Source organism: Chelonoidis abingdonii, chromosome 2 (genome assembly GCF_003597395.2).
Source record: "Chelonoidis abingdonii isolate Lonesome George chromosome 2, CheloAbing_2.0, whole genome shotgun sequence".
In the NCBI taxonomy this organism is placed as follows: domain Eukaryota; kingdom Metazoa; phylum Chordata; order Testudines; family Testudinidae; genus Chelonoidis; species Chelonoidis abingdonii.
This window is the reverse complement of record NC_133770.1, coordinates 97,274,646-97,290,267: the sequence shown is the minus strand read 5'-3', so window position 1 is coordinate 97,290,267 and position 15,622 is coordinate 97,274,646. Positions and strand designations below refer to the sequence as shown.

The 15,622-nt window shown below is 39.4% G+C and overlaps 1 protein-coding gene across 4 annotated transcripts in view; it reads left to right on the top strand.

The window, feature by feature from the left end:
- Window positions 1-15,622, top strand: part of VPS41 (VPS41 subunit of HOPS complex) — a 172,026-nt gene that overhangs the window by 89,054 nt on the left and 67,350 nt on the right. For all 4 annotated transcript variants that reach the window (XM_032797067.2, XM_032797066.2, XM_032797070.2 and 1 more), the window contains 2 exons: window positions 5,043-5,140; window positions 8,377-8,506. In XM_032797067.2, coding sequence (XP_032652958.1) covers window positions 5,043-5,140; window positions 8,377-8,506 — 228 coding nt within the window. The remainder of the gene's footprint in view (window positions 1-5,042; window positions 5,141-8,376; window positions 8,507-15,622) is intronic.

The following is a 15,622-nucleotide window of genomic DNA, read 5'->3' as shown; positions in this document are numbered from 1 at the left end:
GAATTACAAGCTTAACTTGGACTAAAGACCATTGTGAGCTTTTAAGAGTTTTTGATCTCGGTGCTTACTCCGTCTGATTTCAGAATTCTTGCTGTTTGTTATACTGCACTAAGCCATTCCCGTTGTTGTTTGCTTCTGCATTACTTTTTTTATTAAAAAAAACTTTAACACTCATTTAGAGTTTTAGCATATACATAAAAACCATAGATTGATCTGCATGCTACAGCTGTAGTTAAGGAAAGAACATAAGCACTTGTTTAATTCCTCTAAATATGCATAAAGTTGAGCATGTGCTTATGCACTGACCTGAATAGGGATCCTTTTCTCAGCGAAGACCTGAAAAGCAATATAAGATGCTTATTTTAAAGGGTAGGAAATAATATTTTCCACTTACATAATGCCTTTCACCAAAGATCACACAACATATCACAAACATTAAGTAATTCTCTTGGGATCTGCTTGAGGTAGGTAAGGATTGCTCTTGTTTTACAGAGGGGTAAACTGAGGCACAAAGGGATAAGCAATTTGTTCAGTGTCATTCAGTGGTATTTGAGAGTAAAATGTAAGATGAAATCCTGTCCCCTTAAAGTCAGTAGCAGAGCTCCTAAAGATTTCATGGTAGCCAGAATTTCACTCCAGGTTCTTATTCCAAGTCCAGGTTCTAACTAATCTATAACACCTCCGGACAGTTATGTTTGTTTATTTATGTAAACATTTCATCTTAAGCCATAAAAATAAATAAATAAATAAACAAAACACCATACTACCCATATAATAAACCCATGTTGACTAATACTGCTATTACCCCTTTTTAGCCTCACATGATGATAAAAAAAGGCCATATTAATAATTAGCAAAATGCCTGATGAAATAAGTGAGGCTAATACTGTGATCTGAAGGCTGCCATATTCCTCCCCTGTTGTCTGCTGAAGTTGCCCATACTTTCCCATTCAATGTATTTTTGTGAAGCAAAGCTCACCTTTGAGGCCATCAATATTTTTAGCTGTTAAAAGTCTGTTAATCTGTCGGCAAAAGATGACAAGGATTCTATTTGATTTCCTTGAGGACTGTAGGTAGAGCCCTACCAAATTCAATGGTCATGGGATTTTTAAAAAGCCATAAATTATTTTAGCTATTTAAATCTGAAATTTCACATTCTTGTAACTGTAGGAGTTGGGGGGTGGGTGTCGCAAGGTTATTATAGGTGAGGTGCAGTACTACTACCCCTACTTCAGAGCTGGGCAGCTGTAGCGCAGCAGCTGCTGGCTGGGAGCCCGGCTGTGAAGGCAGAACTGCCGCGAGCAGCAGCGCAAAAGCAACGATGGCATGGTATGGTATTACCACCCTTACTTCTGCACTGTTGCCTGCAGAGCTGGGCCTCAGTCAGCAGCCGCCAGTCTCCAGCACCCAGCTCTGAAGGCAGCAACGCAAAAGTAAGGGTGGCATGGTATGATATTGCCACCCTTCTGCACTGCTGCTGGTGGGTTGCTTCCTTCAGAGCTGGGCCCCCAGCTAAAAGCTGCTGCTCTCCAGCCACCCAGCTCTGAAGGCAGCGCATAAGTAAGGGTGGCAATACTGCAACCTCCCTAAAATAACCTTGCAACCGCCCCCTCCCCCTGCAACAGTCAGGGCACCCAATATGAGAAACGCTGGTTTTCCTCCTTTGACATCTGTATAGGGTAAAAGAACGCAAAAGACCAGATTTCATGGGAGGAGACCAGGTTTCACAGTCCATGAGGCGTTTTTCATGGCCATAAATTTGGTAGGGCCCTAACTGTAGGTCTCTGTCTGGACAAATATATGCTGTAAATGGTGGGAAATGTTCCCATTGATGACTTCATTGCTGTGAGATAAAAAGTGATGGGATGTTTTCAGCAGTACTACAATATGTTGCTACATTTCACAAAGTTAAATACTTGGCAGTATTGGGAAAGACGAAGGTAAGGATTTGGTTAGTTCCACGAAAGTGATGTAAATATTTCATAAATGCTATGTATTCTGGGTAGTACAGTTATGCAGCAAATCTCAATGTTGCTGACATTACACTGTGCACTGCATCTTTTAATATAGGGACCATCTTGCACTGCCAAGGGGATGGACCTAATTGTTCTCTTCCATTTCTAATTTGAGAGTCTAAGTAATGACAAGTGTTTTGGTTTAAGAGCAAGTTTTCCATTTGATTCCACTCTACATCAATATTCAGTAAAGTGACAGCTGTTAATCATGAAGAGTTTAATAGAACCCTAGCTCTATCTAGCCTAATATTTTTTGCTTTCTGATCACACCCAGCTAATTCAGTGTTGACAGGTACTAACCAGCCCTAACCCTAGCTAATGAAATCATAGTCTACTATGAAATAGTGAAAATCCTTAGTCCTTTGGTTTGTGTCTTTCAGGCCAGGTTAGGAGTGGTTGACTAGTGATTTTTTTAATCTATGAAAAGCGATAGAGAGTCCTGTGGCACCTTATAGACTAACAGACATTTTGGAGCATAAGCTTTCGTGGATGAATACTCACTTCGTCAGACACCTCACTAGTTCTGAACCTTCCCATCTTACAACCACCTTTTGAGACCACCTTCTCTCCCATCCTGCCCATGTGGTGTTTGTGAGCCATGGAACCAGTTTGTAACCCTCCTTGAGGTTGTGAGATCCAGGTGGAAAACCCATCTTGTGTATCCTGTGCAAAATCTTACACTGATGCCAAGTCGGGGGTACACAGAGGAACTGACATTTGGTATCAGTTATATCTTATAAAGTGCTACTCCTATAGAAACTCAAGTGAAATAATGTTTTATTAGAATGTCATTTGAATGCATTCTTAGTCAGTAGATAGTCTCTTTATTGCTCACATAGGACATGATGTAATTTCAGGAAAAGAATTACAGTGAACTGTAGAGGCACACTGCTGCCTTTGAGTACAACTATAGGATTCTCATATGGACTATTTCACTGTACTTCCGCAAAAAGGCAGAGTTCCCATTGAGTCCTTGCTTTCTGATGCATGGCCTCTCATGTACTGTTAAAAACTAGTTTCATTTCCTTCCTAATTTTGATTAGCTGTTTCAAAGCCTTTTATCAGATAACCAAGAAGCATTTGTACTAGATGTTCTTTGTTCAAGGCCGTAGCAAGAGAACTATAGCATTGTATTTCAACAAGATCTCTTGAGGAGGATGAGCTATAGAGAAGCTGAACTTGAAACCAGAAAAATGAAACTCAGAGAACAAAACTTACTGCAACATTCTTGCCCAACAGCTGTTTTGGTTTATCCCATCTTTACCACTCAGTGAACAAATAGGGTAAAATTTTCAAAAGTGCCTAATTTATTCTAGGAACTGTAGTCTCGTTTGAAAGTCAATGGAATTTAGATTATTTAGACTGTTTTACCCATTCTCTTTCTAAAGATGTCACTAAGTGCCATGTTCTTCTCCCAAATTGAATCCTATCTTTTAAAAATGTCTCTCAGAGCAGTAGACATCTTCTTTAGCCACCATTTGATAAGTTGTAAATAAATATTCCTCTGCCCTCCTTGTAACCAATGTTTTTTTCATTTTGTCCATTTTATTTTGTATTATTCAAGGTCTTACTCTCTGCTTTGAGTATTCCTTTCAGTCCTTAAATGCTAAATTGAATGTCAGGAGCAAGATATATTATGTAGATAACGTTTCTGACGTTAGCTGTTCTAAAATCTGCACTCAAAACATGTGATATATTCCGAGCAGCATTGTCAATCTTGCAGGACAGAACAAAATAGTTGCATAGAGGATTAAAAATGTCAGCATATTCTACCCAGGGATATTGTTGTTTGAATGTTTAACCTTATGTGATGCATTCATCCCACAATGATGTCACAGCGTCTGTGTTAATTTTTATGTATGTATAATTTGTTTATTCTTTTAGAGACAAATGTTACATTTAACTCTTATTTCATAGAGGTTTTTCTTACTTAATGGATGATTATTTCTCCTCTTTCCTCCCCATTTGTTTTATGATCCTTTCTTTTTTTTTTATCACTCAAGATTACAGTGCATTTCCTTCTTGTTCTAATTAAATTAGTGGTAACTAGTGGTAACACATTCATTATCTATGCTCAGATTCTTCTAAAATGGAAATGAAAATCACTGTGCCCTGAATCTACATCTAGGGTTATACAAAATGCACCTTTCTAGTCCAAATGCAATCACTTGCAGATCTTTTTCTCTGTGTATATTTATGTCACCCATGTGGTGGTCAAGGGTCAAAGAGAGAACAAGCAGCAATACGCTCTCTAATGTTAAATGTTACAAATGTAAACTGAGTAGGGAGGAAAAAAGGTAATTTTATTTCCATTTCAGGTGAGGTAAATGTTGTGGTTCACTGTATACTGAAACAAAACTTTTTTAAAAAAATAAACATTCAACTGTCTTTTGAAACACAATTACAGTCAGCATTCAAGTTCCCTGGGTTCAGAAGTGATCTTGGAAATTCATGTTCAGTTTTACACATCAGGCCAAAGAAGGAAATATCAGCTAACATTTTCTTTCTTTTTTTTTTTTTAAAAAAATCTTGATTCTGCTTATAAAAATCACATTGAAGCTTAAGCTGATGATAAAATAATAACCTTAGGATTCTCATATATCACACCGATAGCTTTAGGGGGCACCACTAAGTGAGTTTCCACATTTTAATGACCATAGGAAAATGTTCTTACTACTTTGTGTAAACTGCCCTAACTCTGCCTCTAGCTCTGCGTCCTATTGTATTATGCGATCAGCTACTGAAAATCCACATGACCCCTCTTATTTCAAATGTCTTACTGATAGCATATGATGGAGCCCAAGATGTTTCTTTTCCTAACCCTTAATTTAGTTTCATTTGCAAGTTGCAATCTTCTGTCACCCAGTGAGTCTAACAAGGGGTACTATAGGCTTGTTATATACCTTGGGCTGGATTTATTTGAGATGCTGAGCATGCACAGCTGGCCACCTCTGAAAATCAGATCCATGTTTTTCTTGGAGAGTGGATCATGCTCTTCTATAAATCTATGTCTTTCCTGTGTTGCAGTTTTCCAGTTCGATACTGAATTCTACATCAGTGGACTTGCACCTCTCTGCGACCAGCTTGTTGTACTTTCGTACGTAAAGGAGGTTTCTGAGAAAACGGTAATTACTTTGGTGTTAGAGTTGCACAGCAGTGCAAAACCTCCTCAGGTTTAAGTTAGACACAATGATTATCTGTGAAATGGTTCTTCATTAGCTTAATCTGTAGTGAACAATGGATCGATTTCCTTGACCTATAAAATAAGATCTACAGAGGTTATGTTGAAGACTAGTGTATTTACCTTTTAGAACCCCTGCTGTCTGGTCTCCTTTGTTCCTTGGGGAGGACAAAGAAAGCCTCTCTCTCAATCTTTTCTGGTGTTTGTGTATGAGAAGGAATGAAGGATACATCCAACTGAAAGGAGGGGCAACTTGCTGACACTGTGCTTTTTCAGGAATGAGAGAGTGAAGTTGATCAGCTCTAATAATAGAAGTCAGTGCGGTCGGAGCAGTGAAAATTACTGGGAGAGCAGTTGATTGTTTCCTTTGCCTCTGAGACATCTGTTTTGTGCACTGTATATTTTTGTAAATATATAGTACTTGGAATTAACATTCGTACCAGGAGGGAAACATCCATTCATTCTTCATATATTTGTTTCAGAATACACAGTAAGAAGTGGGGAAACGAAAGCCCTTGAAGCCCCGATATGAGAGTGGCAGGTGTTCTTGATCATCTCTTTGATAGTGTGCCTGCGTTAGACAGTCATCGCTATAGTAACCTTACGCAACTGGGTGCACATGTTGCTAAGCAATGAAATGCTGTAGGCTCAAATTAATGCTCAAATCTATTGAAATCAATAGGGTTAGCTTCTAGCCCTATTGCAGGATGTCAGATTTTTATTTATTTATTTATTCATTTTAAGGCCAAAAAGAGAGAGAAAAAAAAAAGCCACAGCAGCTTCCCCCGAGAGAGCTAGTACAGTAATTCCTCTGGTGTGAGAGAGAGTCTTTTGAAAGAAAGCAAGGTAACAAATGAAAAAGGAAATGGGAGGGTGAAATGCTAGTAAGCAAGGAAATTGGAAGTCGTTCTTAATGAAAAAGTAGTATTGGAAAAGAGCTGGGATAAAGCAAGAAGTAAATGGAAAAGATGAAAGAAATTCTGACTGCTTCAGGGAACAAGGAGAGAAAGAGAATTTCTGGTCGAGCAACAGTAGATCATAGCAGAGAGAGATTTTTCATGTAATTGCATTTGTTTTGTGTTTTTTGGAACACGAATGCAGAGCATCTGAAAGATGCCAAGCTGATCAAACTGAACCTTTCTAATTGGCCAAAGCAAATATACAGAGGGCGAGCAGATGTTGTGAAAGGTTCCTCTTGCTGTCCTGCCTATATACCTCTGCTGTGACCTGGAGAGGACCTTGTCTTTAAGGGGGAATAGAGTAGTTCAATCGCAGGGACCTATTAGTTAGGTGTCTCTGCTGTGATTGCCAGCAAGGGTGACAGTTACCATTAGTGATGATTTGTGTTGTAGAATTCTGTTTTTTGTGAACTAACGAGCCCACCAACTCATTTCATGACTGGCAAATAACTTTGTCATTACAAACTGGAATTAGATTTGAACCAGTGACTTAAGCTGGCCACTTCTTAGCTGTGGTCTACACTACAAATTTACATCAGTATAAACATGTTGCTCAAAGGTGTAGAAGATCCACACCCTGAGCAATGCAGTTATGCTGATTGAACCACTGGTGTAGACAGTGCTGCATCAGCGAGAGGGCCACCTTTCACAGATGTGGAGTACCTGTGCTGATGGGAGAGCGTAGGTAGCATCATCACTAAGTAGTCTGTTATTTATTGTTTGATTCATAACCAGGTTTGTTTGTTTAAGTGGCAGTGCTGGGGCCTTGGCATAATTAAAAATGCAAGGCTGTAAAGCCAGCAGTTTCCCTAACCCCAAAATCAGAGAATAACTAGTCACAGGTGAAAGTCCAATCCCAAACTTTGTGCCACTTCACCTAAAAATATCCACAACAGACCCCCTATGTTCCCATTACCCAAGCTCATGAGTGTATCAAGAATTCTAGATTACTTTCAGATTAATATACTCCTACTTGAAGGATAAATTTAGACTGAAATCCACCCTGCTTCAAAAAAAAACAAACCTGGGGCTGGCACCAATATACAATTAAGCCCAGAATCAGGTTGCTGCAACCTGCTCCTTTGTGGGGCTGTGCTCTGCAGGGATTGGACACAGCCAAAGATCTAACCCACTAATTCATTTCTTTTAACTGAAAACTCAGATTCTCAAAAGCCATTGGTTGATAAATATGCTAGGTGACAATCATTGTGATGCTGTTAGAAATATGAGTAGTGCTGTTAAATCACAAATTTATACATTAGTATCATTTGCTATCATCTAGAAGTAAGCTACTTTTCAAATCTCAAAAATCAGGAATTTTATTTACTAGACAGAACCAAACATAATATTGGATGCACCCCCACAAAAAAGTAGTAGAGCCCATTAAAAAATCTGTTTAATCAGTCTGATTTAATTTTGAATTATTAAAAAATTAATTCCATGCTATAATTGCTGTGTGTCTGGTTAAGGTACAGTGTATTATTCATACATACCAAACAATTTTTAATCTTTGATGTAAGTGCAAATCTCACTGTGTCCTTAACAGTGGAATCACTAATGTGCAATTATGTAGCTGCCAGAATGCAAAATTTGAATTATGTAGTCATTTGTGACATGTATTTTGCTCTGTGTTGGTTACATAACTTAAGGGAAAACCAAAGAAAGAATACGATCGTTACCATATGATTTATTTTCCAAAACTAATCAACAGCTCACAAATTATGAACTGCAAAATTTACAATTGAACACACAATTTGATGTTCATATCTGGTGAATATTTGAGCTAAAATCACTTTTCACAAAGCTCTGTTTCCAAAAAGTGAACATGAAAGGGTAGTGAGACATGGCTAAACTGAAATTTGATTTCAAATTTGAATGCATATTTGTGGAAAGTTTTTTCCACTCCCCTTTTCTCCATTCACAGTGTAGAAAATTTACTCCACTCTCCTTAAATGGTGACATAATTGTATACATCCACTAAACGCAGTGAAGGAAGATTTCAGCTGTTTTGTTTCTTGTGATAACCATGTCATAGCTACAGAGAACTGGGAAGTTAAGTCTGATATTGACAATCTGAGCATGTCTATTGTCAACAATGGGTATCCTTCTGGAAAACTCAGTGGCAGAAGTTTGTATTTAAATCTTGTTCTCAGGTGACCATCAGTTGATATAAAGAAGACACATTGCATAACACAAATTTTTTTGGTTGAATTTTTCCTAGGAAATGGAATGTTGTGCAAGACCTAGACTGGATATTATTCAACCCCTACCTGAGTCTTGTGAGGAGATCTCCTCTGATGCTCTGACTGTTAGAGGATTCCAAGAAAACGAATGTAGAGATTATCATTTAGGTGAGAAGTTTCAATGACTCTTGTTAGTTTTTTGTTATGTTTATTTTATTTTTGATATCAATAGCCTTGCCTAATTACTCTTGTAGAAGTCAGACCATTAAATTGCTATCCTATCCTCTAGTGCCTCTGTCAATATCTGTCTATGGCAATTGTTCTGTATACTGCACAAATATGACTTAATGCAGTGCTAAGGTTGCTAAATTAAAATTACAAAATGTCAAGATATTAAAAAATTAAAGTTCCAACATAACGTTCCCTGGACTGTGTTGCATTTGCTTGGATATCCTGTAGGTATTATATGTTGAGAATATTTAATTATGTGGATTACATATATTAAATTATACATTTAACCACAAAATAATGCCATTTTTACCAATGCTGCCAATGAGGTTTGTCCGCAACATCTGGGTTAACCTCTATTAACTAATTTTGTCAAATAATTGTTTTCTGCATTTGTACAGAACCTAGCACAATGGACTCTTGGTCCATGACTAGGGCTTCTATTCTAGGCTGGATGTGGGATGCCATAAATGAAGAATTATAGGGAGGGTAGCATAATTAATGCTGGTCAACAGGCTTAATAGAAATATAGGACTTGTCATACAACTTGATATAGTTTATTGATGAGATTACACATTTGGCTGATTAACGGTAACTGCACTAACAGCTTACCTAAATTTTTGTAAGGCATTTGATTTAGTACCACAATGCATTCTCTGGCTATCTGAGATACTTCTATGGCCCCCATTACCATAGAATCTGTGTTCCTCGTAATCTTTAATGTATTGAACCTCCAGTGTGGATTGGTTTAAATCAAAGCAATTTATATCACCTATTTTAATCATGGTTTAGATCAGCAAGCAGGAAACCTTGATTTAAATCATTGATCTTAATTGTGTTTTACATTGGTGCTTTTAAGTTGTTTTCCTAAAGAAAGATTGATTCCCATTAGTTGGTAACTATTTAGACATGTTGATTTGAAACTAAATATAGTCTTTACCCTAAATTTGGTATTTCTTCCTGCTAACCAGGAGAATACACTATATCTATGCAGATTTATATAGCTTAATTTACCTTTATTCAGATGATATTTTTTTTATAATGTTAGAAAATGGTGAATGATGTGTCAAGCTCTGTGTGGAAGGAAATTCAAATTAAATTAAAAATACACTAGAGCAGTATTTTAGTTTTTTATTAAATAAAACTACCTTAAGTGCTGGATACATAAGAAAAATAAAGCTTATCAAAAAGCGTATTAAACATGTTTTGCATTTAAAGCTAACTGACTGACTTAAACAGAGGAAGTATTGTCTGTAGTAAATGAATTGAACTGGTCACCATATTCTTCGGGATTTTAAAACTAGTAGATCTTACCCTCTTGCACCTATATTTTTTTCACAGAGATTGGAAGAGGAAAGCAAGCTTTTCTGCTTTTTCAGCTCTCAATTGGTTCCTTAGCTTTGAATGAACTAGTCATTAAACTGACCTAGCTGAATAAATTGAAATAAAGAAAATCTTGTCTGTGCACCTGTAGAAGGTGCTGCTGTTGTCAAAAGCTTGTTTAGCACTTCAACAAACTCTTCTTACAGGTGTTTAGCCAGTGATTTCTACAAGTTCAGTGGTGTGGCTTTTTTAAGAACTTGGTGGCAAGCACGTACAGCTTAATTTTTTTTTTATTTAATTTAAACTATGTAAATTATTTTAGTAGATTATAAGTTTAAGACTTAATGTAGGTTCTTCTTTGAGTGATTGCACATGTCCATTCTGTTTCACGTGTATGTGTGCCCTGTGCGCCAGAGCCAGAGAAGATATTTTTCCCATAGCAGATCCATCAGGGCAGTGCATTTGCCTTTACCACCTGGTATAATTGATCAATGTAGTAAAGGGCCCCCTCATTTCCATCAGTGATTGGTAGTTTGAGCATGTGGATTTGTCTACTGAAATCTTTCCCCACTGTCATTGGTCCAACTCTTGTCCTGTCCAACCCAGTTGTAAGCCTAGTATGTTGTTCTCAGTACTGGCATTGTCTGGCAGATGTTTTCAGTCTCTGGCACAGAGTGGCATGGCGCCACTGTGGCAGTCAGAGTACTCTGGATACAAATTGGAGTCCAAGGTTGCCTTGTATGCACCACCTTTCCATGACAGGAAGCCACACCAGACATCGCCACCATCAGGAAGAGCTTAGTACCTATCTGACTGGAAGATGTTGCAGAGGCCAAGACCTGTGGAACAGTTATGGCTGGGGTCCTATGCCACCCAACTGACTTTTTTGGAATCCCTGTGGTATATCTCCCATTTCAAAATCTTCCACTGTTCTTCCTGCTGCAAAGTCACCTAGCAGGTCCTGAGCCATTATGAAGGCAATCAGGCTCCTATCTCCACGTTCCTCCCACCGACAGAGGGCGGATCAGTGTTTTCTAACCTTATAACCATTAGACCCTTAAGGGGTTTGGTCAGGCTTTACATCTCTAATAGCAGATCCCATGACTCTCCGGGACTTCAATGTGGTACTGGCAATGCTAATAGGTCTGCCTTTTGAGCCAGTGGGCATCACTTCTTTGCTACATCTGTCTATGAAGGTAGCATTCTTTGTGGCCATTACCTCCATGAGGAGAGTGACAGAGTTACATGTCCTGGTTGCTGACCCTCCATACATGTTTTTTTGTTCAGACAAAGTATATTTATGTCCTCATTCAAAGTCCCTCACTAAGTAGTCTGGAAGTTCCACTTTAATCAAGCCGCATACCTACCATCCTTTTTTCTTAAGCCATGTTCTCATAAGAATGAAAAGAGGCTTCATACCTTGGATATCAGAAGGGCGTTAATGTTTTACTTGAACAGGGCTAAATCTTTTAGAAGGTCTAACCAGCTGTTTATTTCAGTTATAGAGGGGATGGAAGGCCTCCCAGTTTCTATGCAGAGGATATAATGGTGGATTTCATTTTGCATAAGTCTATGCTGTGATACGGCCATAGTACCCCCACCAAGCAGGTTTGTAGATCGCTCCACACGATCCCTAAGCTTCTGCGGCTTTTCTGGCTCGAGTACCTTTAAGAAACATTTGTAAAGCTGCAACTTGGTCATCAGTGGATACTTTTACAAAGCACTATGCTATAGCCCAGCAATCCAGAAACCATGTCAAATTTGGTTGAGTAGCTCTTCAGTTGTTCAGCTAGACTCCCAAACCTTCCTCTAGTCTGAACTGCTTGAGAGTCACCTGAAGTGTAATGGACGTGTGCAATCACTCAAAGAAGAAAAAACGGTTGCTAACCTGTTGTATAACTGCTGTTCTTTGAGAAATTTTGCACATGTCCATTCCTCAGCTTACCTTCCTTACGTGCAATGTAGGAGTCTATCTAGTCAAAAAGAACTGAGAGCCGTCAGGGGCAGCTCTGTTCTTTATACTATCAGTTAGCAATGTGAATATGCGAAGGCGCATGCACTGCCTGGACTAAGTTAAAAATGACTCTGGCTCTGGTGCACTTGGCGCACGCGCACCTGAAGAGCAGTGGACATGTGCAATGAATCTCAAAGAACAATAGTTACAGAACAGAATAGTAATCATTTTTGTGATCATTTCAAATTTAATTTTAAATAAGTTTATTTAAAAATTGCATTTAATTTAAATTAAAATATTATTTCAATTCCATTTTTGAAAACATAAATTTTTATCCATCATGTTATCTGCACGTCACCTCTGTGAGGTAGGGAAGTGCTGTTATCCCCATATTACATATGGGGAACTGAGGCACAGAGACACTAAAGGCCAGCTATTTAAAGGTATTTAGGCATCTGAATGCACCTAATTTCAATGGGACTTAGATGGCTAGGCAGTTCTGAAAATCCTACGGAGAGCCTATCTGTATCTATAGGCATCTAAATAACTTTAAAAATCTCATCCTAGGTGACTGCCCAAGGTCATATATGAGATCTCCAGGATGAAGGATATCCCATAGAAAGCAGGGCCTCTGATGAGGATGTGTGGGTCTTGATGGATAACCAGCTGAACATGAGCTCTCAGTGCAATGTTGTGGCTAAGAGGACTAAAAGTGATCCTTCGGAAAATGGAGTAGGAGTAGGGAGGTAGCATTACTTGGTATATGGCAAAATAAGCTCATTCCTGGAATACTGTGCTCAGTTCTAGTGTCCGCTCTTCAGAAAGGATATTTATAAATTTGGCAGGGGTTCAGGAAAAGAGCTACAAGGACGATTAACGGTTTCCTATACAGAGAGGAAATTTGATAGTAGAAGACTCTCTAATCCAGCAGACAGAGGAATAACAAGATACAATGACTTGAAGCTGTAGCTAGACAAATTCAGACTAGAAGTAAGGCACATTTTTTTAACAATGAAGGCGGTTTAATCATTGGAACAACTGACCTAAGGATGTGGTGGATTCTCCATTGCCTGAAGTCTTCAAATCAAGATTGGTTGTCTTTCTAAACAGGCATGCTCCAGTTCAAACAAAAGTTATGGGCTTGATGGAGAAACAATTGGGTAAAATTATGTAGCCTATGTTATGCAGGAGGATAATAATCTGTGCGTGCTTTGTGCTAGGGCTGAGCCCTGACATCTCTAGGCTTGCTGCATCAGTTATAAATATAAAAAAATGATTTGTAATGAAAGAGGGGCTGGGACTCAAATTAAGCACTGATCATAATGGTTCCTTCTAGAGTCTCAAAGCCGAGTCTGATTTAAACATCTTAGCCAGCAGCAAGTATCTCATACAGTCAACTTCAAATCAAAGTAGGCCTGCCAAACCTGAATGCACATCCATACCCTTAAGTAATTGCAAATGCAGTATACCCTCTGCCAGTCTCCAAGCCATTGCGTTCCCATCACAGAATTGGGGCTGCTTTATACCTGTGCCGAAACACAAAACTGATCCCCACTATGGTGCTCCACAGTTCAATGAATATTCTGATTCATCTGTCATGTATGAACTTTTTGATGGTTTAGAATATACTGTGTACAAAAATTGTTCTGCGAGTGTATAAGTGCGTGTGTGTGTGTGTAGATATAGATAGTGTTAGGGCAAATTCCATCCCTGTGTCTACAATATATTGAGATTTTTTTTTTTCCAGGCTCTGGGGAAAGGAATGCACTTTTGAGCAGTCATCTTCTGTGCAAGATTTTACCTTTTTTGAGTGAATTTTTACATGAAGCTTAATCAAACTACGGGTTTAAACTGTTGGTGAATGCCATATATATATGAGCCTTTGTTTAGCAGTCTCTAGGGCTTCAGATGGAGTCAGGACCTTGTATTTTTTCGGTAGCCGAGTCTTATCCTTAATCTCTACACCCTTCTGTAGTTCCACCAGCTGACTAACTTCTCTCCTAGTCACCTTGATCTTATCCTCCAACCTCATTTTCCAGGGTGAGTACATACTGTTGTTGTTCTTGATCGTGTAGCCAAGCATCTCCTAGGATTACAGAGGCTGTAGCGTTATATAGCCAGTTCATTGTCTTGAGTTATGGTGGTAGTAGGATATGTCATGAGAGCTATATATGGCATCTTCTAGCTATATACTATCTGATGTACTCTACAGTTCACTGAGCTTTTGGTAACATCGCGGGTGGGCTGAGATTGACTGCTAGCTAGTCTTTTTCATCCATGATTCTTTGCCATGCATATCAGCTGGACTGTGCTCGCTGCAACGGGGACTGGGCAGTGAATGTTTCAGCTTCAGGTGTTGGGGTGCACATCCACATTGTCTATCCAGGATCTTCGTTGAGTCTGGATGATGTGCGAGTTGCTCTATCTCAAGCTGTGAGAGCAGCTTCCTCTATTACTAATGTTGAAAGCGTTGGGATAATAGCTGTTTCTCAGTAGTGTGCGATGTAAGGTCTTTGCCTCATAGTCCCTCATATGTTTCATATATCACCTCTTATTAGGTCTACGTTGTAGTAGCAATTCCATTCAACTTCCGAGGTTCTCGCTTGTCACGTCCATGAAGTAGTTTGTTATCCAGTAAGCCACTTATCCGTCAGATTGATCTGGTTCCTCAGGACATCTGCGTGGTCCCTTGTTAATGCGGCGACGTCCGAGGCCAGGCATGACTCTCACTAGTTCGTGTCACTCTCATTATTTGAGGTAGGCAGGTGGAAGCGTTGGGGTCTTTTGCCCAAGGACCCTACTGGAAAGTCAGGGTACCAACTGGGATAGCAACCCACCGGTCTCTCGTATCAAAGGGCGGTCTCCCATATCAGAAGGGCGGGATGCTCTTAACACACTAACATCTCATCCAGGTCGCTATTATAATACTTTAAATTCCGCGGTTGGTACCCCGAACTATTTCCAGTAGGGGTCACTTGGGCAAAAGACCCCTCTGAATGCTTCACCCTGCCTAGCTCAAACTACTGAGAGTGACACGACTAGAGATCATGCGGCTACGGACGTCGCCCGGTAAGTAACCAAGCGTCCGCGCCAGAATTTTGGGAACCGCAGGACAATCTGACAGAATAAAGTGGGCTACTGGAACAAACCCAGTTCAATGGACGTGACAAGAGAACGCTGGATTGATGGAATGCTACTAACAACAGTAGACTAATGAGACGGGAATATAATGAACGTATGAGGGACTGATGGATGGATTTCAGAAGAACCTACATCCCACTTTTTAACTTAAACTGAGAAAACAGTACGTTACACACAAACTAGCTTCACATGAAGTAAAGGAGGAAGCTGGCTCTACACAGCTTGAGATAGACCAACTGCCACACATTAATCTTCCAGGTCTTCTTTGAGACTGGGAATGAACAAGTGCGATGTTGCACCCCACACCTGAGCTTGAACTTCACTGCCCCCTCCATTGCGCAGAGCACAGCAGCTGATATGAGGCATAAGATCATGGGAAACACTAGCATACAGTCAATCCTCAAGGACCGGAATTACCAAGGCTCAGTGAGAGAAGGTACCGATCAGATAGTATGTAGAAGATGCCAATAAGCCGTCATGACAATCCCTACTTACCACCATAACCCAAACGCAATGAGACTGGTTACGCTACAGCCTCTGTAATCCTGGAGATGTGGCTACACGATCAAAACAACAACAGTATGTATCCCACCTTGAAAAAATGAGGTTGGAGGGAGGAAAGCATTCCAAGGCGACTT